This window comes from Meriones unguiculatus, chromosome 1 (genome assembly GCF_030254825.1).
Source record: "Meriones unguiculatus strain TT.TT164.6M chromosome 1, Bangor_MerUng_6.1, whole genome shotgun sequence".
NCBI lineage: Eukaryota > Metazoa > Chordata > Mammalia > Rodentia > Muridae > Meriones > Meriones unguiculatus.
In genome coordinates, this window is record NC_083349.1 from 108,593,012 (window position 1) to 108,616,227 (window position 23,216).

General features: G+C 47.3%; 1 protein-coding gene across 3 annotated transcripts in view; it reads left to right on the forward strand.

The window, feature by feature from the left end:
- Positions 1-23,216, forward strand: part of Ift172 (intraflagellar transport 172) — a 40,463-nt gene that overhangs the window by 7,738 nt on the left and 9,509 nt on the right. For all 3 annotated transcript variants that reach the window (XM_021635416.2, XM_021635415.2, XM_060364927.1), the window contains 23 exons: positions 265-388; positions 751-846; positions 1,872-2,033; positions 2,380-2,433; positions 2,627-2,730; positions 2,904-2,989; positions 6,101-6,213; positions 6,952-7,119; positions 11,954-12,090; positions 12,308-12,415; positions 16,786-16,870; positions 17,147-17,239; positions 18,205-18,282; positions 18,484-18,732; positions 18,895-18,973; positions 19,169-19,289; positions 19,468-19,612; positions 20,405-20,494; positions 21,022-21,119; positions 21,249-21,384; positions 21,461-21,577; positions 21,883-22,025; positions 22,959-23,052. In XM_021635416.2, the coding sequence (XP_021491091.1) occupies positions 265-388; positions 751-846; positions 1,872-2,033; positions 2,380-2,433; positions 2,627-2,730; positions 2,904-2,989; positions 6,101-6,213; positions 6,952-7,119; positions 11,954-12,090; positions 12,308-12,415; positions 16,786-16,870; positions 17,147-17,239; positions 18,205-18,282; positions 18,484-18,732; positions 18,895-18,973; positions 19,169-19,289; positions 19,468-19,612; positions 20,405-20,494; positions 21,022-21,119; positions 21,249-21,384; positions 21,461-21,577; positions 21,883-22,025; positions 22,959-23,052 (2,680 nt within the window). The remainder of the gene's footprint in view (positions 1-264; positions 389-750; positions 847-1,871; positions 2,034-2,379; positions 2,434-2,626; positions 2,731-2,903; positions 2,990-6,100; positions 6,214-6,951; positions 7,120-11,953; positions 12,091-12,307; positions 12,416-16,785; positions 16,871-17,146; positions 17,240-18,204; positions 18,283-18,483; positions 18,733-18,894; positions 18,974-19,168; positions 19,290-19,467; positions 19,613-20,404; positions 20,495-21,021; positions 21,120-21,248; positions 21,385-21,460; positions 21,578-21,882; positions 22,026-22,958; positions 23,053-23,216) is intronic.

Sequence of the window (23,216 nt, forward strand, 5' to 3'; positions counted from 1 at the left end):
GGCCGACTTCAAACTTGCAGCGATCCTCCTGCCTCTGCCTCCCAAGTGTTTGCATTACAGGTGTGCACCATCACACCTGGCATCCATTATCTTACTCTGTTTCCTTTCGCCTTGACTTTCCCAACTCCCTTTGCACCTTTTTAATCCTCTCTGGCTAGGCTGCTTCTCTTTCTGATGGAAGGAGACTGGTTTCCTTTAGTTGCCGGCTTTTTTTCACTCCTTTGCTCCGCCTCCATCTCTTCTAAAAGCCACATACCTTTCTAGACTTCGGGTGTTCAACTGGAGTCCTCGAAGAAGCATCTGGGAAGAGGCCAAGCCCAAGGAGATTGCCAACTTATACACCGTCACGGCCTTGGCCTGGAAGCGGGACGGCTCACGGCTCTGCGCGGTGTGTTGCTAGTGGCCCCTTCCTGCCTTGGTCTCCAAACTACAGTAAAATACCCCTGTGCCAAGTCCCCCTACTATGGCACCACTGCCTTGTGACTTCAGCCTCAGAATCTGCTGTTAAAGGCAAGAAAGGGAAATGTGCACTTAACGGAGGCCCAGAGGGACAGAGTTGTCCGGGCCAGCCTGGTTTCTCCCTCTCATCCAGTCCACACACGATGCCTGCAGGTCCCGGGGCTGCCACCTTTTTTCTTCTGATGGGCCAAAACCTGCTGCCCTTCTGCTGGGTGTATCCGATACCCGCCCTCTGTGTGTCTGTACTGCCAGCGCACCGTGTGTCGCCTCTCACGCTGCCTCTCCCCCTAGGGCACCCTCTGTGGTGGGGTGGAGCAGTTCGACTGCTGCCTGCGAAGGAGCATTTACAAGAACAAGTTCGAGCTGACGTACGTGGGGCCCAGCCAGGTGAGCAGCCTGCCATGCCGAGATCTCTCCTGGCTCATTCATCTTTGTAACATTTCCCCTCCTGCTGGCCGCAGCCAGTGTCAGATTTAACCTTCATCCTGGCAGAGCAGTCAGAATGTGGGAGACAGAATGTGTCAGGGTAACTTTCTTGCCAGACAGTCGTTCTGCTGCCTTGTAAGAAAAGGTTCAAGTGCCAGGCTCTAGAGTACAGGGCTTGGCACCTTTATCTTTCTGGTATGAAGCTTTCCTCCCCTGGGCCGGCCATAGACGAGCTGGTGAACAGGATCACAAATGAACGGCAAAGCCCCAGGACTCTGTTGTCTTTGAAGCGGACTTTTCACTCTCCCTCTGTCCTTCCCTTGCTTTTATTGTTGATTTGTCCCTTTATCTTTTCATTCTTTCACCTTTGAACATACCCACACACATAATTAAAAATAAAAAAGAAAAGGAAAAAAAAAGAATGACATTGTCTGGCATGTGGCCCATGAGTTTGAGGCCAGCCTGGTCTACATAGCAAGTTCCAGCCCAACCAAGGCTACATAGTGAAACCTTGTCTCAAAAACAAAAACAAACACAAAACAGAAGTTAAAGAGGAAGAAGAAAAGAAAAAAATCTTAGCATTCAGGAGGCTGAGGCAGGAGGATGGCCAGTTGGAGATAATCTTAGGCACATAAGAAGACTCTTAAAAATCCATCATCATATATTATTATTTTTAATAATGTTATTATTTATCACATTTAATTATAGTATTGAGTTGTACTAAGAGCTGCAGGAACAAAGTGAGCGATTGGTGTTATTTAATATGACTTTCAGAATCAAATGTCCCACAAACAGCAAAAGAGAGACTGAAAGCATTTCCTAAGTAACAAATCCCCGTGTGAGTGTAAAGTACCATCATTATCAACAGCATCCTAGGCCAGGGGTGGACACAAATTATTAGCCGTGTTCAGCATCGTGAAGGCTGTGGCACCTTCACCCCTTTTGTGCTGGGAAAGTCTGAAGGGCTCGGACTCATCCTTTACCAGGTGATTGTGAAGAACCTATCTTCAGGGACCAGAGTGGTGCTCAAGTCACACTATGGCTATGAGGTGGAAGAGGTGAAGATCCTGGGAAAGGAACGTTACTTGGTGGCTCACACGTCAGATACGCTGCTGCTGGGAGACTTGAACACTAATCGCCTCAGTGAGGTGGGAACCAAGAATGGAAGGATGGGTAATGGGGCATCTTGGCTTGCTAATTCTGGGGGTCTGAGACCCCAAAAGTCAGATTCCCCAAAGGAGGTCCTGCCGTTCTGATGTTGGTTGACCTGGTTTCAAGGAGTGAGAGGTGTAAAATGCTGGAGTATGAGTTTCCACGGTCAGACTTTGCGCTGTCATCTCTCAGAAGTGTAGGGATCAGGGCAAGAGTCTGACACAGCGCATTTTTTGTGTAATGCCGAGGCCTCCCTGAGTGCCATCTCTTTCCCTCCCCACCGACACCCTTCCAGCATTGTCTTGAGTAATTGTCTCTTGACATTTTCTCCTCACTTTGCAGATAGCCTGGCAGGGATCCGGTGGCAATGAGAAATATTTCTTTGAAAATGAGAATGTGAGTAGAGCTTGCCTCCCCTCCACCAGTTCGATAAGCCCCATTCCAGTTCCTAGCCACAAGGGTGAGTGGCAAGGGGTGGGAGACTGTAGGTGGAAGGGGGGGTGATGGGAAAGGACAAGGAGAGAAGTCACCCCGCACTGTGGTGCCCCTTCCACCATTTCTCTCCATGCCTCCTTGCGTTCTCCCTCAGGTATGCATGATCTTCAATGCTGGAGAGCTGACCCTGGTGGAATACGGGAGTAATGACTCCCTGGGCTCTGTGCGCACTGAGTTCATGAACCCTCACCTCATCAGGTAACCTCACGAGGGTCTCTGAACCCTTGAAATTCAGAGGAGTTCCTTTCGAACTTCCAAAGGGTGTTTAGATGACTCCCAGACCAGCCTAAAAACTTCATCCATGTGGTACCTCAGAACCCTCCATAAGACCCCAGGCTAAACCCTTACCTTACCTGTCCTTCATGTTTCAGTGTCCGTATTAATGAGCGGTGCCAGCGGGGAATGGAAGATAATAAGAAGTTGGCTTATCTTGTTGATATTAAGACGATTGCTATAGGTAAGACTCTCTTATGATGATAATACCTGTGTTGCACTTCTTTATCACAGGGTTGTGTTCAGTGAAGACTCCAAGAAGCCAAGTAAAGATGTAACCCCATTTTTACAGTTATACACATTGTATATACAGTAAACATTGTGGCTATACACAATGTTGTGTATAGCCACAATGTTTAAGTTCCTGTGGGTGTGCCTTTATGTAAGTACCTAGCTGTGGATACCCAGATACCCAGGCCTGTCCATATATAATTAGCATGTTCTTTAGTCATATATCTTAGGGCCTGCAAGCTGCAAACAGTTGCAGTAGCCATCAGCAATTTTAAGAGTTTTTTCTGCTTAGATGTCATCAGATCATGGACAAGGGCCAGATTATCTTTATATCCCATATTATTAGTAACAACAGAAACAAAATTTGCATTCCACAAGTATTTCATTTATAAATCTTAACTTTATAATTTTTACCAGCAGATGTTACAGGCCTCAAGAATAGCACAGTATCCTCTAGACATGAGCACGCATAGGCAGCAGAGCTGTAAGAATGGGATCCTGGTGTCAGGGTCTCTGTACTGGCATCTGTGTGGGCTTACTGAAGTTCCTTGTTTCTCACAGAGTGGGAGCAACAGCACCTGCCCCAGGTGGAAGCACTTAGCTCCTTGCCTGCCACATCGTCATTTAGTACATTTCAGCTGTTAATAGTCGTGACATATTATTACTTGTTTATCGATGCCCAGTTGTATCGAATCATACAGCATTTTGTCGTATTTACATTGGGTCTTTTGGTTCATATCTTTTTTGTTTTTGTTTTTTTGAGACAGGGTTTCTCTGGGTAGCCTTGGTTGTCCTGGACTAACTTTGTAGACCAGGCTGGCCTGGAACTCAGAGATCCGCCTGCCTCTGCCTCCCAGAGTGCTGGGATTACAGGCGTGGGCCACCATGCCCAGCTTGTTATTTTTCTTTTACATGTATGGCTATTCTGTGTGCACATATGATTATGTACCATATGCATGCCTGCTGCTCAGAGGTCAAGAGAACTGGACTTACAGATGGCTGTGAGCTGCTACGTGGGTGCTGGGAATTGAACCTGGGCCCTCTGAAAAAACAGCCAGTACTTTTAACTACTGAGCCATTTCTCCATCCCCAGTTATTTTGGGTTTCTTGTTGTTTGTTTATCACAGTAGCGCCACTCTCTGAGCTCTGTTTTTAGAGTAGAATTGCTAATCATAGAAGAGCTGTGTCTTCAACTTCATTAAGTACTTCCCAGTTGCTCTCTGAAGAGGCTGAGCAGTTTCCACTCCTTTCCCCGTTAGTTCCCATTCTTCCACGTCCTCTCCAAGTCTTGAAACTGCCTGGTGTGTGTGAAATGCTATTGCAGTTATTGATTGATTGGTCACTCAGATTCCTTCTTCTGTGAATTGTCAGTTCTTATCCCTTACACATTGTGAGAGTCAAGTTGTCTCTTTGTTAAAGGGTTTCTCTGTGTAGCCTTGGCTGTCCTGGATCTCGCTCTATAGACCAGGGTGGAAAAAGTTTTTAATTTAAAAAAATAAAAATTGAGGCAGACATGGTTTGGTGGTAGAAAGCATGGCAGGCCCTGGGTTCAGTCACCAGTACTACAAAAATAATAGTAATTCCTGATTTTTGAGGTCTCATTTAAGAACTTTTCCCCTTATTCCCTCCTATATTTTAACAGTGTTAAGTTTTGCTTTCCACCTGGCATTTATTTTTGTATGTGATGTGGGGAGGGTTTTATAACTTTATTTTTTTTCCATCTGTTTAAGCATTTACCCACTCATTTGTTAAACCATCCCTGTCATAAATCAAGCTTTCCTATACATATGGACCTCTTCCTAACATAGTTTCATATTTCATGAATATTACATTTCACCCCTGAGCTCGGAAATGCAGGTGTCTGCAGTGGGAATGATATGCAGGCCAAGAGGCCCAAGATCCTAGTGGCAGTGACAAACTATAAGATGTCAGAACAAGCCCATTCACTCCACAGGATTCAATACATGTAAAATGATGGAGTTCTCCAGTTTTCCTAGTCACTAGTCCCTTTGAATATAATGACAATTATAGATATTTTCCCAGAAAAAAATGAATATACACATAATTTTGCATATAATTTAGGGCTCACGGGGGATCCTTGCTGCTCCGACATGGCTTGGTCTGCCTTAGTTTTGGTTGCTGTTTTGGTTTGGTTTTTAATGTTTTGAAACAGGGTCTCATATAGCCCAGGTTTGCTTTGAATTCCTGATCTTTGTGCCTCAGACCCTTGAGTACTGGTATTACAGATATGACTGACCATACCCACTGTCTTAATTTCTGTTTCTCCAAGGTTAAGACTGTACCACACTACCAGCCTGACTCTGGCCTTTCTGCCTGGTGCTGGAAGTCTGGGTGTGAGCCACTGAGCTGCATGAGCCTGACCGTCCTCAGAGTCTTCCTTGCACTGTTCTGTCCATGTGCAGCTTCACTCTTAACCCTTTGGTGCTGTCTCACCTTGTGCACTCACTCCACTGCTCACCTGACTCTGTGGAGCCAGAGTGATGTTACCAAGTAATTTCATCCATCAGCTTTCTCTGGTACTCAGTAACACACTCACCCATTTTTTGCTTGTTGTTTCAAGACAGGGTCAGAGTAGGTAGCTGAAGCTGGCCTACATAGATGAGGCTGGCTCAAACTCCCACTCTTTCTGCCTCAGCTTTCTGAGGGCTTAGATTATAGCTATGTAACTACCATTTCTCCATAAGACCTTTAGTTAGCTACAAAGTCAAATAAACCATCTCTAATTCTAGACAAGTTTCTTAACTTTCTTGTGTATGTCTTTATTTCTGCATCTAGACTTAGGCTAGACTCAAACTTGATCTGTGACTAGCTTCTGACTCCTGATTCTCCTGCCTCCACCTCCCAAGTCCTGGGACTATAGACATGGAATACCCAGGTTTTTAAGCATCCTCTGAAAATTGTGCAGTACTGGTCATTTGAAGTCCCCACTGATACCCTTGGACTGATCAAATGTTCCAACATGATTATAAGACCAGAATTCTACAGATCAATTACAGCCCTCTACATGGCTGGCATCACTCTTCTTATCCCATCTTCTTTGCAGTGGATCTGATTGGCGGCTACAACATCGGTACTATCAGTCATGAGAGCCGTGTGGATTGGCTGGAACTTAACGAGACTGGGCACAAGCTTCTCTTCAGAGACCGGAAACTTCGTGTGAGAAAAGTTACTAGGGCCTCAGGCCTGGGCTGGTCCAGAAAGGGTGTGAAATAGGCCGTTACCAGGAACTACAGTGGTAGGAGGTAGAGATTAGGGGGTGGGAGAGGACATAGTTCTTGGTTCTGTATGCCATTAGTATAGCAGAAGGGTCAAAGGATAGTCTATTATTCTGTCTCTACCTGTCCTATATGTACCTGAAGGAGATTATTTTATGATGTGAACAAAGTTGGTTTCTTTCTTCTGTTCACAAATCTGTGTCCTCAGGAAGCTTTGTCCCCCTCCTCAGTCTGCCTAGACCCACTTCACCAGTGTGGTTCAGCCACACTTAGCTCAAGGCTCGGAGCCTGGCTTGAGTAGAACCTCCTAACCCTCACGTATTCTCTTCTCAGTATGTCATCACCAGGGAGTTCAGCCTTCCTTGTGATTTTTCATTTCAGTGAAAGCCACTCCACAAACTGTCAGCTCGTTTAGTTTTGTTTGGTGGCTTCATTAATCTGGCCCAGGGCTACTCTAAGAATGAAAGTCTGACCTTTACCTGACAACACCTTGAATGTAGGTCTCAGCTTGCTTGGTCATCTCAGGCTGGATCAGAGTCAGGAAATAGCAACTTAGAGTAGGCGCCAGGGGCTGGAAAGTCAACGCGTAACTGGCTGGGTCAGTTCACCACTGGGGAAATGGGCAAAACCAGACGACGTATCACACCCTTCTGACTGTGCTGTCTCCCTCGTCCTCCAGTTGCATCTCTATGATATCGAAAGCTGCTCTAAGACCATGATCCTCAACTTCTGCTCCTACGTGCAGTGGGTTCCCGGGAGTGATGTGCTGGTAGCTCAGAACCGAAACAGCTTATGTGTGTGGTACAACATTGAGGCGCCTGAGAGAGTCACCATGTCCTCTATCAGGGTATGTGGAGACCAGGAGGCCCCAGACATGTGTCCGTCTAATTATTTAGAACCCTGAGGAGAAGACTGTGAAGGCCGCTTGGTTTTCTCTGTCCACCACCCATACTCTCTATGATGAAACTGGCAAGCTCGGCTCTCACCCCCTCCCCATAGTGCTCTGGCCTCCACAATTGTCCCTGCCTAGGTTTCCTGACCTTGTTAGATTCCTAGAGATGAGTTCATATCCCAGTGGCCCTGGGACTGTATGACGTCACCATGTGCAGTCTTTCTAGTCGAGAACGTAGACCCCTGTGGGAGGGACGCTTCCATGCCAACATCCTTGTTCGTGTTCATTGTTACAGCCACTTGGAGTTTCTCCTTTCTCAAATTACACATGAAATACTCCCCTGTCCCATCCTGGCGTCACACCCACCCACCATCCTGTTACACATATCCTTCAAGGCTTAACAAGCACTGCAAGGCACAAGTTAGCCAGTGTGTAACCTCCTTCCCCCTGCAGATAATCCAAGCACCTTGCAAGTCTTTAATCTTGACTATCTCCCTTTTTCATTGGTTGTCCAGTATTTTTAATTCTAACCTTCAAGTTTTTAAATAACATTTATTTACTTTGTGTGTATGTGTGCACACACATTCCCGTATGTGGAGGTCAGAGGACAACTTGTGGGAGTCGGCTCTCTCGCCCTGCCGTGTGGGATTGAACACAGGCCATTGCACACGTTAACCTGTGGAGCCATCTCCCCAGCTCTAGTTCTAATCTTCGTTGTTGCTGCTGCTGCTGTGTCGGGGTCGAACCCAGCCTTCAGGCACTCTGGGCAAGTACTTGCCGTGCACTTTTAAACCACATGAAGTGGGTTTCTAGGAGTAACACTTAGATTTTTTAAGAAAAGATTTACTTGCATGTTATGTGTATGCTCGTTTTACCTACATGTTCGTGTGTGTACCACGTGCATGCCTGGTGTCCCTGGAGACCGGAAGAAGGTGTCAGGGGCCCTGGAACTAGAGTTACAGGTGGAAATGAGCTGCCACGTGGGTGCTGGGAACCATATCCAGGTCCTCCGTAAGAGCTAACCACCGAACTATCTCTCCGTCTTCAACTTTGCGTCTTTCAGCGTGCAGTCTGGCTGCACGCCCATGCTAGTCTTGGATTTTCTATAGTCCTGCCTTTACCTCCTAATATGTAAGTGCTGGAACTACAGCCACCATGCCTGACATCATTCATATTCGTTTAATATTCTTTCTCCCCCCCTCCACCCCCCAGGCTTCCACGACCTAGAACTAAACTTGTGTAGCTCAGGCTGCCTCCTGCCTCTCCCTCCCCAACTGCTGGTATCACAAGCATGGGGCACCGCACATGGCTCATGACATCATTATTTTATATGGACAGAGCTTAGATTTGCCACCAGCATATTTATTTCTTACTTTTTCTTCTTGGAGAGTATCACTTAGAATTCCCTTTGGTGAGAATCTCACTGGTGGAAAATTATAATCTCTTAGTTTTTTATAATCTGAACATGCTTTTGTTTAGCTTTTCTTCTAAAACCACTTTTGGACCCCGTACCTAATTTTAGACTGACAGCTGGTTTTTCTTAGTGTTTTGTCACATGTTATCCCAATAACTTGCGTGTTCTGAGAAATTTATTAGCAGCTCTTTTCTCTTTGGTTGCTTTCAAGATTTATCTTTTAATTTCTAATTGTGTGTGTGTGTCTGTGCATGCATACGCAAGTGAGGGCGGGTACATGCCGAGGCCAGAAGAGGCCATCGGATCCCCTGGAGCTGGAGTTACAGGCTGTTGTGAGCTGCCCAGCTTAGGTGCTGAGAACCAAACTCAGGCCCTCTGTCAGAACAGTCAGCACCAGCACTCTGAGCAGTCTACTCTAGCCCCTCTTTTATTGCATTTAAAACATGCTTTTCCTAGATGTTTTGACACTTTGCTACAATCTTTCTACATAGTATTTTCTTCCTGTGATGGCTTCTTGCTATATAGGACAGACTGTCCTCAAATTCCTGGGCTCAGGCAAATCCCTGCCCTAGCCTCCCAAGAGGCAGGGGCTGTAGGCACAGGCCGCCTTATCAGGTTAGAGGGTTTGGGGTTTATGTAGTGGGTGGCTAGCAATTGAACCTATGCATGGAAGTGTGTCCCCAGTACTGAATTGTGCTGCTAGCCTTTATATATAAATTTAAATGTTACTCCATCTAGCATTTGCTGTGTTTCCTATAGTTGTGAACACACACATCTTCCTCAGTCTTGGGACTGAGACTGAGAACACTGTTGCCATTCTCCCAGGAATTCAAACCAGGCATATGTTATGTTTCCTGTTCTGTCTTGTTTGCCTTTTCAACTTCTTTTGTGTTTCTCTCTTCTTGCTCCATGAATATTCTAAAGGATATGTTTAGGTATCTGTTAAATATCTTTTGTTCACCTTATTTAATTGTCATCTCTGAGGCTTATGGCCTCTGTCTGCTAACCTGAGGCTAGTCCTGGAAGCTTCTAGCCTCTGTACAATTAATCTAGGCCTAATATCTTTTCAGCCTCTGAGACTTACTGCTGAATTAGCTCATCATTTCTAGCTCTTTCAAACTCTGGCTGGCTGGTTCAACCCAGCTGTTCTGGCTCTCCAAGCTGACTGATTCAAACTGGTTTCTCTCTGCTTCTCACTGAATTGCTCTGCTCCACCTCATACTATGGCAATCTATTCTAATCTTCTGGCTCGTTCTCATCCCCTGGCTCATTCTGTCTTCACCTGTGTCTACTTTGCTCACTCTCTCTCTCTGTAACCTGTCTTTGTAGAACTGGCCTGGTAAAATTTCCTCCTGTCTCCCTCTATCTCTGTGCTGCTCCCTTTTAAGTCACCTTTCCTTCTTTTCTATTCTCCTGAGAGTTGGCCGTATCCTATTCTGTCAAATCTTTCTCTGGTTGTCACTTCGTCTGCCTCTTAATTAGACATCACTTTCAAACATGGCTGCTTCCTTCTATCAACTAACCTTAACCTTCTTTATTTGGGATTAAAGGTATGTGCTAAGGGCATGTCTCTATTCCAGCCAAAGCACCCATGTGGCTGGATTAAAGTCCCTCTACACCCATCCTTCAGTCCATCAGTTAGGTCTTTGTGTTTCTCTGCTACTCAAGAAGTGTTACTCCAGAAGTTAAATCTGGCCTGGGAACTTGTTCATGTTCAACATCACAGGTTTCACTTTCATAAAATTTTATTTGATTCTTTTTCCAATATGTCCAACCATGCCATAGTCTTTCCTTACTTAATTTTCCATGTCATCTTTATATCTTTAAATATGTCATATGTAATTTTATTACAGTGCATTGTCTACAACTGCTATTCTTTTTTTTTTTTTTTCCAAGACAGGGTTTCTCTGTGTAGGCTTGGCTGTCCTGAACTCTCTTTGTAGACCAAGATGACCTTGAACTCACAGAGATCCACTTACCTCTGCCTCCCTAAGTGCCGGATTAAAGGGGTGCACCACCACACCTGGCTATAACTGCTACTCTTAATACCTAAAGTTCTTAAAGATCTAAAATTATTATTTATAGTTACAATTTATTCTTTCGTACTGGTTGGTGGGTGCGTGCGTGTGTGTGTGTGTGTGTGTGTGTGTGTGCGTGTGTGTGTGCTTGTCTATGCGCAAGCACACTCCTATTACTCTGAATGCAATCTGTAGACTTTTGGAGCCTTAGATGGATTTGTTTTCTACCAAAGATGGTTTGTTTGTGTAAATAGCAGTCAGTTACATGTTTAGGAAGCACCACGTGCTTTGGTCTCCTGGGCCCAGGTTGCTGAGGAGTTCTCTGCCTCAGCCTCTTCATCCTGCTGAGGGGCTCAAGGCTCATTTTCCTGATCCTGCGTTTGCCTTCAGGGCAGCACGATCTTTTCCACTTGCTCACTTTCCATCTTCCCTGCTCAGATTTTAGCTTCTTGGCGTTTGCTCCCCTGTCTGCTCTCTTGATTTTTATTTTATTTTATTTTTAGAGGGATGGGTAGCATAGATGAAGGGAACATTCTTAGTGATTTCTTCATGTGAAATCAGCTGTGCATGAAAAGAAAGAGTATGTTTCAGGTTTAAGTTGTAATTTAACAGGAGGACCTTCAAGAATCCCTAGTCTGGGGCCTGGTGAGATGGCTCAGAGGATAAAGGTGCTTGCTGTGAAACCTGATGACCTGAGTTTAGTCTTCAAGGCCCACGTGGATGGATGTACACACACTAAATAAATGTGAAAAAGGAATAATATATTTTAAAAAGTATACTTAATGTGGGAGTTGAAAAGATAACTCATTTGGCAAAGTGCTTGCTTTGCAAGTGGAGGGGCCTGAGTTCAAGCCTGAGAACATACACAAAAAAAAAGCAAGGCATACACACTTACAATCCCAGAACTGGAGAGGCAGAGACAGGCAGGTCCCTGGAGCTCCGCCCAATTGCTTAGTAAATGCCAGGGCCAAGGAGAGACCCTGGTTCAAGACAGAAAAGGTGGAAAGCACCTGAGGAATGACACTAAGCTTGTCTCCTAGCCTTCTCGTGTGTAGTCACATGTGTGTACATGCAATCAGGAGTCCACAGAGTCACACATGTCTTAACCTGTAGTATTGCTGAAGAACTGGATGCCACTCTTTGTTAGTATACCTCCAGGCATTGGAGCTGACATCTGTTAACTCTAACCCAAGGCTAGTGCCACAGCTCTGGCATTTTTATAAGCCTGAGAGAAATGCAGTGATAAGAAACAAGACCGCTGTAATTCCCCGGTGTGGACCCTGGGTTGGTGAGCGTGGGCCTGCTCTGTGTCTGGGTGAGTGGAAGCTCTGACTCAGACTTGGGTGGACTGTTACAGGGAGATGTTGTAGGCCTGGAGCGAGGCGGTGGGAAGACAGAGGTGATGGTGACGGAAGGCGTGACTACCGTTGCCTACACCCTGGACGAGGGCCTGATTGAGTTTGGAACAGCCATCGATGACGGCAACTACACCCGGTGAGAGTCTGCTGACAACCAGTGTTGGGAGCAAGCGCGGGTCTAGGGGACACCTGCAGTGACCTGTTAAACTGCCACCGCTGACAGGGCCCTGCGAGCCGAGGAGGCACCTGGACACAAAGGGCCTTCCTTCCCCCTCCTCCTGCCGCAGCACTGGTGTTCCTCTCCTCCTCCAGACCCTGCGTCACTCCTCTGCTTTGCTTCCCTTCCTCTGCAGGGCAACAGCCTTCTTGGAGACCCTGGAGATGACCCCGGAAACAGAGGCAATGTGGAAAACCTTGAGCAAGCTGGCCCTGGAGGCCCGGCAGCTCCACACTGCTGAGAGGTGAGGGCCACATGTTGCTGAGATGCTGGCAGCTAGGGGGCCTGTGAGTGCTCACGTACAGGCTGCTTCTGTCCTGAATCCAGGCACTGCCCGCTATGCGAGCCTTCCCTGGCACACTGACCGCAGACAGCCTTCCACCCTAGATTTGAAGGATATATGTTTTTCAAAATAGTTTAAAATTTATATATAAGAATGTCAATGTGGGCTGGGCAGTGGTGGCACACACCTTTAGTCCCAGCACTTGGGAGGCAGAGGCAGGCAGATCTTCGTGAGTTGGAGGCCAGCCTGGTCTACAAAGCAAGTGCAGGACAGCCAAGGCCTCACAGAGAAACCCTGACTCAAAAAACAAAGAAACAAAAAATGTCAGTGTGTGGGTCTGTGCACATGAGTGCAGGGGCCTGCCGTGGTCAGAGAGTGTTGAGTCTCAGGCAGTTGTGAGCCGCCTTGATGGAGGTGCTGGGAGTGAAATGCTAGTCCTCTACAGGAGCTGTGCACATTCTTAACTGCAGAGCCATCCCTCTGGCTCTGACTACACCTCAATATTTTTTCCCTTTCTTTGCAAGGTTCCCCTTTAAAAGGTTATCAGCCTGGTGGTGGTGGTGGTATCACACACCTTTAATCCAAGCTCTTCGGAGGCAGGGGCAGGTGAATCTCTATAAGTTTAAGGCCAGCCCGGTCTACAGAGTGAGTTCCAGGACAGCCAAGACTACATAGAAAAACCTTGTGTCTCAAACAGACAAACAAACCAAAAGAGGTTATTTGTCTGCATTCTTGCTGTGTGTGTTTATTTTTCTTTTCATGATGTTAAGACTCCAGCCAGGACTGTATGCTTGTGAGGCCTGCATTTCAACACTGAGCTGCATTTCCAACCCAAGAGGGTTTTTTTTGTTTGTTTATTTTTGTTTTTTTAAGTTTTTTAAGATTTATTTATTTTATTTATATGAGTGTTCTATCCTGCCAGAAAAGGGAATCAGTTCACATTATAGATGGTTGTGAGCCACCATATGGTTGCTGGGAATTGAACTCATGACCTTTGGAAGAGCAGACAGTGCTCTTAACCACTGAGCCATCTCGCCAGCCCCCAAGATTTAGGGTTTATTTATTTTGTTTGTTTGTTTATTTTTGGCTTTTGGAAACAGGGTTTCTTTGTGTAGCCTTGGCTGTCCTGGACTCGATTTGTACACCAGGCTGGCCTCAAACTCACAGAGATCCACCTGCCTCTGCCTCCCTGAACATTGGAATTAAAGGCATGTGACACCATGCCTGGCTATGGCTAATTATTTTTAATTAAATGTTTATTAGTTACTTTTCTACTGCTCTGATAAAATACCATGACCAAGGCAGCTTATAAAAGAAAGCATGAAATAGGCTTATAGAATCCATGCTGGTAGAGTGAAAGCATGGATGGCCTGGACAGCTGAGAGCCCACATCTTGGAACCAGAAAGCAGAGAACACTGGAATTGGCAGAGAGCTTTTGAAACCTCAAAGCCTCACCCATAGTGACACACCTCCTCCAACAAGGCCCCGCCTCCTAGTTCTTCCCAAACAGTTCCACCAGCTGGGGACCAAGTCTTCCACCATCTGAGCCTGTGGAAGGCATTCTCATCCAAACCACCACAATGTGTATGTGTGTGGGTCTGTCCCCAGGAGTGCTTGTTCCTGCATAGGCCAGAGGTATAGGGTCCCCTGGGTCTGGAGTTGCAGGCAGTTGTGAGCCTCCCGATATGGGTATTGGGGGTTGAACTCAGATCCTCTGTAAGAGCAATATGCACTCTTCAACACTAAGCCATCTCTCCAGCCTGTCTAACAATTCTTAACATGCCTTCTGAATCTGTCCTGGGGGTGATACAGAGGTAATAGACAGATTTGTGGCTTCAGATCCCTTGAGTTCAGACTTTGGTTCCACTTCCCAACTTATGTAAACTTAGAGAGGTTTCTTACCCTTTCCAACCCTGGGCTTTGATTTTCGCCATATAAAGTGGGACACTGATGATAGCATTTACTACATAGTATTATGAAAAGAGTGGCAGGTGATGGGGATAAAGAACAAATAAGAGAATTTGTCCAAAAGGCTTATGATGTTGTAAGTACTCAATAAATGCCCGCTGCTTCTGGGAAGCATCCTTGTGCTTTTTCACCCTATACCCCTGCTCCCTTGTCCTCATGTAGACTATCAGCAAGTCCTAAAGACTCCACCTTATTTTTTACTATTTTAACATTTATTTTATTGTTACATGTATGACTGCTTTGCTTGCGTACATATATTTTGTGCCTGGTATACATGACGGCCAGAAGAGGGCATCAGGTCTCCTGGTACTGGACTTCTAGATGGTTGTGAACCCTAGTCTTCTACAAGAAGCATAAATGCTCTTAACTACTAAGCATTGTTCCAGCCCCGATCTTGTGTTTAAGTCTTATGTAGCCCAGGCTGGCCTCAGATTTCATCTATATCAAGGATGACCTTGGTATTCTGATCCTCCTGACTCTACCTCTTGGTGCTAAGCTTACAGACTTGCACTACCACACCCAACCTATGCAGTACTGGGATTAAAGGTGTGTGCCACTAACACCTGGCAAAGCTTTTTTAAAACCGTCAATTAGAAACCAGGAACCATGGCATGGCTCATGTCTTCAATCCCAGCACTCTGGGAGAGTGAGGCAGGCAGATCTCTGTGAGTCTACAAAGTGAGTCCAGGACAGCCAAGTCTACACAGAGAAACTCTGCCTCAAAAATAAATAAATAAATAAACAAAAAATCAATTAGAGGACTAGGGATGTAATTCAATAATTGCCTAGCATGCATGAAGCCCTGGACTTGATCCCCAGCACTGTATATACCAGACATTATGGCACATGCCTATAATCTCAGCACTTGGGAGGTGGAAGCAGGAGAATCAGTTCAAAGTTATCCTTGACTAAATAATGAGTTCAAGACCAGCCTGGCCTACGTGAGACCCTGTGTAGAAAACAACAACAACAAAACAATTGTATAATTGTTTTTTGTCCAGAACCTTCCAATAGTTTACTGTTACATTCAATAGAAAACCTAGACTGCTTGCCGTGGCCAGTGACCCTGCAAGTGTCTGCCTCTGCTTCTTTCTTATTTCACCTACCTACTTGCCCATCAGTCTCCAGCAACACCGTTTCCTCTGGCTCTGAGCATGCCCTGCTCATCCTTGCTGGGACTGTTGCATGGCGTTCCCTCTGCCCCATCTTGCCCTGACTAACTCTCTTGAAAATGTTTCTATTAGCGTATATTAATCGTGCATATTAGTGGTTTCCTTATGGCATTGTAATGCACTTTTATCGTACTCACCCCATTACTTTTGTCCCCTCTTACTCCTTACGATCCTCCTCTTCCCAGCCAGTCCCCTTTCTACCTTAATCCTTCTCTTTTTTAATGATCCAGTGAGTTTCTTTAGAGTTGCTTATCGGAGCAGGGTGAAGGGTTATTTACAGGAGCGCAGACACCCCATCAGCGGCTACACCACTGAAGAACGTGTACATGCACACTTGAGTGCGCGCGTGGGGGCCACCACTAACCACAACCATAACTGCCCACAGGTCCTGAAGGAAGGGCCAGGCCTCCTGCGTGCCTCCATCCACATAACAGGATATTGATGGTTCCCACGCACCATGGCCATCTGACGCCTGGAAGACAGCGTTCCGATTCTTTCCAGCCCCTGAGCCTTAGGGGGGGACACATAGGCCTCACTTATGGCTGAGCATTCGGCAGTCTGTTCTCATTGCTTCGACCACTTATGTCTCTGTAGTTATGTCTGCCCAGGACACAAGAAGCTTCTCTGACCAACGCTGGGGGCAGCACTGGAACTATCCAGAAGACAATCTGATGCGTGTACCATGTACATTTAGCAAATATAACAGCAGTAGCTTCCCCACTAGGACCCATGACTTCCTACCACAACAAATGTGCATTTTCTCTTGTGGAGCAGGCCTGAAATCCAGGGAGGAAGGTCTTGGTTGCCCCCTTGACAGACTTGCCACTTTGTAACAGCAAGCAAGTTTTTGCCTGACCAGTGGCTAGCTGCTTTTTATTGTCACGTCCCAGCCACTTTCAGTGGCCTCCTCAGCCACTGGTGACAGCATCAGCACGGCTCATTTTACTTTTCATTCTCTCTTTATCTTTGTCCATTTACAATTATCTGTCTGTACTGGAATGGAAAATTCCTGAGAGCAAGGCTTTCATCTTCCTTGTCCCTCTCTGGGCTGTGATAGTAATAGTGTGTGCAGGACACACACACACACACACACAGGATACTCATTACATACATTTTGGTTGAATCAAATGACTAAATGAAGTGCTGTAATCAATGATGTAACTGTTGGTGTTATTGCCTCCATGCCATAGGTGCTTTTCTGCTTTGGGCCATGTGGCAAAAGCTCGATTCCTGCATGAGACCAATGAGATTGCAGACCAGGTGTCCAGAGAATATGCAAGTATCATCTTGACTCATTCAGTCTCCCACGCTGACACTTGTGTTGGTTTTAGTGCGGGGATTCCTAGTTTTCTAGCCTCCCTACCCTCTTCTACCCTGCCCAGCCCCTCATCACTAAAGTTAGACCACTTTGAAATTACCCATGAAACCTCAGGCTGCTCAGTCCATTCGATAAAGATAGTTAGCTTCTCAAGTCTGTTAGCCTCCATGTCCTCCTGGCCTTCCTGTGTCTGCCTGCTCTGAAAGACCAAACGTCTTTTTTTTTCCCTGGAGGGTGGAGAAGGAACAGACTTCTATCAGGTCCGAGCACGTCTAGCCATGCTGGATAAGAACTACAAACTGGCAGAAATGATCTTCTTGGAACAGGTAACAGGAGAAAGGGGACAGGATGGAGGAGGGGTTCTTGGGAAGGGAGAGGAATGAAAGACTGCCAGTCAGTGTGTTTTTGGAAAGCTTGGAGAGACCTTTTAAGCTCAGAGTTCATGCCATGCCTTCATCATCCAATGCCTCCTCTGTGTTAGTCTTTATCTAGGCAAATATCCTCCTTTGGTCTTTGATTTCTTCTTCCTTTCAAAATGGTGTCTTAGTTCCTCTCTACTGCAGAACCTGTCTTTGCAATTCTTTTTTTTTATTTTTTCATATTAATTACAGTTTTTTTTCACTTTGTATCCCAGCTGTAGCCCCATTCCCCACCCCCTCCCAATCCCCCCTCCCTCTTCTTCTCCTATGCCCCTCCCCCAGTCCAGTGATAGGGAGGTCCTCCTCCCCTACTATCTGACCCTAGTCGATCAGGTCTCATCAGGACTGGCTTCACTGTCTTCCTCTGTGGACTGGCAAGGCTGCTCACCCCTCAGGGGAAGATGATCAAAGAGCCAGCCCATGAGTTCATGTCAGAGACTGTCCCTGTTCCTATTATTAGGGAACCCTCTTGGACACTGAGCTGCCATGGACTACCTCTGTGTAATTCTTGTACACAGCGTAGATCCAGGTTTTTTTGTGGAGCCCCAAACCTGCACAGTCTGAGGAGCCTCCTTTAAGACAGGTTGCCTTGGGCACCTGTGCATACAAAGAGCCAGAGTCTTAGGCTTCATTTAGTTCATCGTGAATAGTAAACCCACAACTGGAGTGCAGCTCAGTGGTGGGCTTAGGGTGTGCAAGGCACTCAGGTCAATTTCTAGAGGGAGTGGGACTGGGAGGGAGGGAGGGAGGGAGGGAAAGAGAGAGACAGAGAGAGAGAATAGTCATGCCTGGTATCCTGGCCAGGCTGAGCAGCGCTTGCTAGGACTTGACCCTCTTCCTGGCATCCTTTTTCTTCCCTGTGGCACCCCTAGAATGCTGTTGAGGAGGCCATGGACATGTACCAGGAGCTACACCGCTGGGATGAGTGCATTGCCGTGGCTGAGGCAAAGGTATTGTTTCTGTCTTCTGTTCAGAATTCGGTGTCATCGATTTCAGAAGTCTTTCTAAGGAAGCCGTCGGATTTGGAATGGGGTTGGGGCTTCCTGATACAGTGAGGAATTAACATACTGGTACCATGGGAGGAGGCTTACTGTCACAGAGGACCAGGGCGAGGCGGGATGAAGTTCCTAGCTGCCTGTGTGCATGTCCAGGGACACCCGGCCCTGGAGAAGCTACGCCGAGATTACTATCAGTGGTTAATGGACACGCAGCAGGAGGAACGGGCAGGTGAACTACAGGAGAGCCAAGGGGATGGGCTGGCAGCCATCAGCCTCTACCTAAAAGCTGGGCTCCCTGCCAAAGCCGCGCGCCTGGTTCTCACCAGAGAGGAGCTGCTGGCCAACACGGAGCTGGTAGAACACATCACCACGGCCCTCATCAAGGGGGAGCTCTATGAAAGGGTATGCTGACTGCCCACGACCTGAACCCCTCTCCCGCCCAAAGGAGTCTTGGGGACACAGCGCTCTCCCCGACTGCCAGCATCCTTCTTTGGGGAGCTGATTCTTGATTCTTTGTGTTCTGTGGGTTTCATTCACTGTAGTTAGTTGAATGTGTGTTGACAGGCAGGTGATCTCTTTGAGAAGATTCGAAATCCACAGCGGGCCCTTGAGTGCTACTGTAAAGGCAATGCGTTCATGAAAGGTACCAGCCGCTCACAAGCCATTCTTTACCCTCTTCCCTCTTGCCCACTGTACCCCAGCCTCTCCCAGGGGACATCCATTCAGCTAGACTGCCTCAGCTCTGCTTCCCTCTCCTTCTCACCCATCCGTCCCCACCGTGTTGTTCTGGGTTCCAGCCCTGGAATTCTGAGCCAAGTGCCTCTTGTATCCCTGGTAGCGGTTGAGCTGGCTCGGCTGGCCTTCCCAATGGAGGTGGTAAGGCTAGAGGAGGCCTGGGGAGACCACTTGGTGCAGCAGAAGCAGCTGGATGCGGCCATCAATCACTATATTGAAGCCAGGTATGGTGGCACAGGGACAGAATGGGGATTTGGGCATGGAGTAACATTATGAGCAAAGGAGGGTGCCACAGCCTAAAAGAAATTTCCAAATGTAGGTTAGAATGTGCTCAGAGGGTCTCTTCACTTCTTTCACCCTCTCTTTCCTCTACATATTTAATGTCTTTCCTGACTATGCCAGGTGCTCCATTAAAGCAATTGAGGCTGCCCTGGGTGCCCGCCAGTGGAAGAAGGCAATTTATATATTAGATCTCCAGGATCGAAACACGGCATCTAAATACTACCCTCGTGTGGCCCAGCACTATGCGTCTCTGCAGGAGTACGAGGTGAGGAAAAGTCCCTTTCTGCAGCGCTGCAGCAGCACAGCGCAGCGCAGGGTGCTGAGGTGGTCTCCTGGAACGGGATGTGGGCTCACCAAGGACAGTTCATCAAGCCCGTCTTGCTGGAGCTGTGTCCCCGGGCGTGAGGAGGTTCACTTTCCTGTTGTCATCCCAGCATGCCCCAGACACGGTGATCTCTTCCTGTGCCAGCCCAGGTGATTCTTCAGGAATAGCTTCAGCAAAACTAGTATAGGCCGTCCTACATGCAGAAATGTGAGGCCCCGTGAATTCCACTGGGTTGGATAGATGCCTCAGTGCTTAAGAGGACTTGCTATGCAAGTGTGAGAACCTGTGTTCAAATCCCAGCACACCACATGGTCTTGCACACACCTGTAGCCCCACAGCTGTGGGGGTGAAGATGAGGATTCCTTGCATGGGGCTCGCTGGGCGCCAGCCAGCCTAGCTAAACCTCACAAGCTTCAGCCTCAGAGAGAGACACTGCCTCAAAAAAATAAGACAGAGGGGATAGAATAACTCTGCCCTCGCTTCTGTGTTTTTGTGTGTACCTAACACATGCACACACAAGAACACACATACATATGCTGTACACACGCATGTACTCAGAGACAGACACACATACATCATACACCACACACATGCACAGACAGACACACACAGGACTTTGATCTAGTCTTTTTTCCTAGAGACACATTTTACTTGTACTCATCTTTTCTTCAGTATTACTACAAAGTGGTGCGCCAGTCTCTCCACCATCTCAGTTGACATCTTCAATTTCAGATTGCTGAGGAGCTCTACACCAAAGGAGACCGGACCAAAGACGCTATAGACATGTACACGCAGGCTGGACGCTGGGAGCAAGCCCACAAGGTAGAGAACAGGCAGCGCCCACGAGCAAAGGACTGTGCGTTGGCGGCCATGCTGCCTCTCCTTGGCCTCTGATAGCCCTCCTTCACTGGTTCCCCGAAAGCCAAGAAAGGGTACCAAAATATAGCCTGGCAACTTGGCTCCCTAGCAAGAGGGAAAAAATGTGAAGAGGTCCCTGCCCTCGCCTGCGGTTCTAAAGAGAGCTGGAGGGCTCGGGAGCCAGGCTTTCTGAACTACCGCTCCAAAGCCCCTGGCCCCTTCATAGCTCTGCCCTGTCCCCTGCGTTGCAGAGCTCTGTGGAGTGAGTAGGAGTGTGGTAATGCGCGTGTGGCACCGCCTACACGGCCCTCCCAGTCTTCATGCCTTAGCAGGGTGCAGTTCTTCGTGGGCTCCCTGTGACCTGGCATTGCATGAACTGACTAGTAAAGCGGCAATAACTAAATGCCAGTGATTGCTGGGAGAATCCATAGGCCAAGAGCTGGTGAGTTTCCTTGAGCTTGACCTGACCTACCTGGGTTCCGTGTTCACAGCTGGCCATGAAGTGCATGCGCCCGGAAGATGTGTCGGTGCTGTACATCACGCAGGCCCAGGAAATGGAGAAGCAGGGAAAGTACCGAGAGGCTGAAAGGTGAGTGTGGAGGGAGATGAGGCTTTAGAGCCTGGAGAAGGGATGGGCGTGATGCTGGTGGCCTCGGCCCAGAAGCAGCAGCAGCGGGGATGTAGCCATAGGAGGCTCCAGGTGCTCCCCTGTCTTCAGGCTGTATGTGACAGTGGAGGAGCCCGATCTTGCCATCACCATGTTCAAAAAGCACAAGTTGTATGACGACATGATCCGCCTGGTAGGGAAGCACCATCCAGATCTACTCAGTGACACACATCTTCACCTGGGCAAGGTGAGCCCTTCTGGCCCTGCCCAGCCCTCCCAGCCAGCATCCATCACCCCTCCCATCCTGACACACCATCCCGCAGGAGCTGGAGGCTGAAGGCCGACTGCAAGAGGCTGAGTATCACTACCTTGAGGCCCAGGAATGGAAGGCAACTGTGAATATGTACCGGTCCAGTGGGCTTTGGGAGGAGGCCTACCGGGTAAGAAGCTCATGCATCACTCTTTCCCATTCTCACCTGACTAATTTTAACCAGTGTCACAAAAACCAGAGTATTTTGTGTCAGTAGCACAGCCACATCTGTATAGATAAAAGTTTACTTATAATTTTAAGGGTTATGGATTTCCTGAAACCCATCCTCTGTCCTTAAACACCATCACCTGAATCAAGAGACCTGACGCTTGGCCCTCTCCAATGCTGGTTTGGAGCGGGGTCCTGACGTTCATCACAGCAGAGGCAGGAGGCCAGAGGCAACAAGGGTGATGCCTGAGCAACTTTGCTTTACAGGTGGCCAAAGCCCACGGAGGAGCCAATGCCCACAAACATGTGGCCTATCTGTGGGCGAAGAGCCTGGGAGGAGAGGCTGCAGTTAGGCTGCTTAACAAGCTGGGACTTCTAGAGGCTGCCATTGACCATGCTGCTGACAACTGGTGGGTTCTGCAGGATGCTTCCTGTCCACTGGCCCCATCTCTCCCAGGACAGCCCATACAGGAGAACTGACGTGCAACTGAAAAATAATTCCAAAAGCTGAGGTGACTGTGAAGACATGTGAGCCAGGCCTATAAATACATCTTATGATCTTATGATCCTGGCATCTGGGGGCAGAGGCAGAAAGATCAGAGTTCAAGGCCAGGTTCAACTACACAGTGGGTTTGAGGCCAGCATAGATCACTGTGAGTTCAAGGCCAGCCTACACTACATAGTGAGTCGCAAACCAGCCAGCAAAGGTTAGACAGTAAAACCATGTCTCAAAAAAAATAAAAAATAAAAAATAAAGAAAGAAAAATAGTAGAGATCTTTGGAAGGAATGTGCTTTGTCAAGAGTTGTTCTAAAGAGAAGGGTGGGACCAAAACAGCTTGAAAAGTTAGGACTATGCTAAGTTTGTAACATTTCTTGGTCATCAAAGCATAGTTCTGTTAATTGAAAAAAGTATTTTTCCTTTTATCTATCTTTTCAGACGATTTCATATATACATACAATGCACTATGATCCTATCCCCCATCACCCTGTTTCATCCTCCCACTTCTGCTGGGCCCCTTCTTAGTCACAGCTGGTCTCCGCCTACAGCAGTGTCTGTTTCTTTGTGACCCACTGTGTTTAAATTGGATTGCTTGTATGAGCGTGGGAAGGGGTTTACCTTCCCACAGGCGACCTCTCAATGCAAATGTCACAAAGGCCAGGCCTTAGAGTCCTCTGGAGGAGGGGTGGAGCTGCAGGAGCACTCCCACGGGGCTCAGGAAGTCACAGGATTGGCCTATTGTCTTTACCTCTGCCCTTTTTTCCCCCACGATTCTCTTTTTTGTATTTTCTCTTGCCTTCTGTAAGTATTAAGCACAAACTGTGTCTACATCTTCCATTTCAGCTCCTTTGAGTTTGCCTTTGAACTCGCTCGGCTAGCCCTCAAGCACAAAACCCCGGAGATTCATCTCAGATATGCTATGTACTTGGAGGATGAGGTATGGATGTAATTTTGTCCATCCTATACCCCTAACATAGTGGTCCTCAAGCTGAGGCTGTGACCCCTTTAGGGGCTGAACAACCTTTCAGAGTCGAATAGCAGATATTTACATTATGATTCATAACAGTGGCAAAATTAGAGTTCTAAAGCAGCAACGAAAAT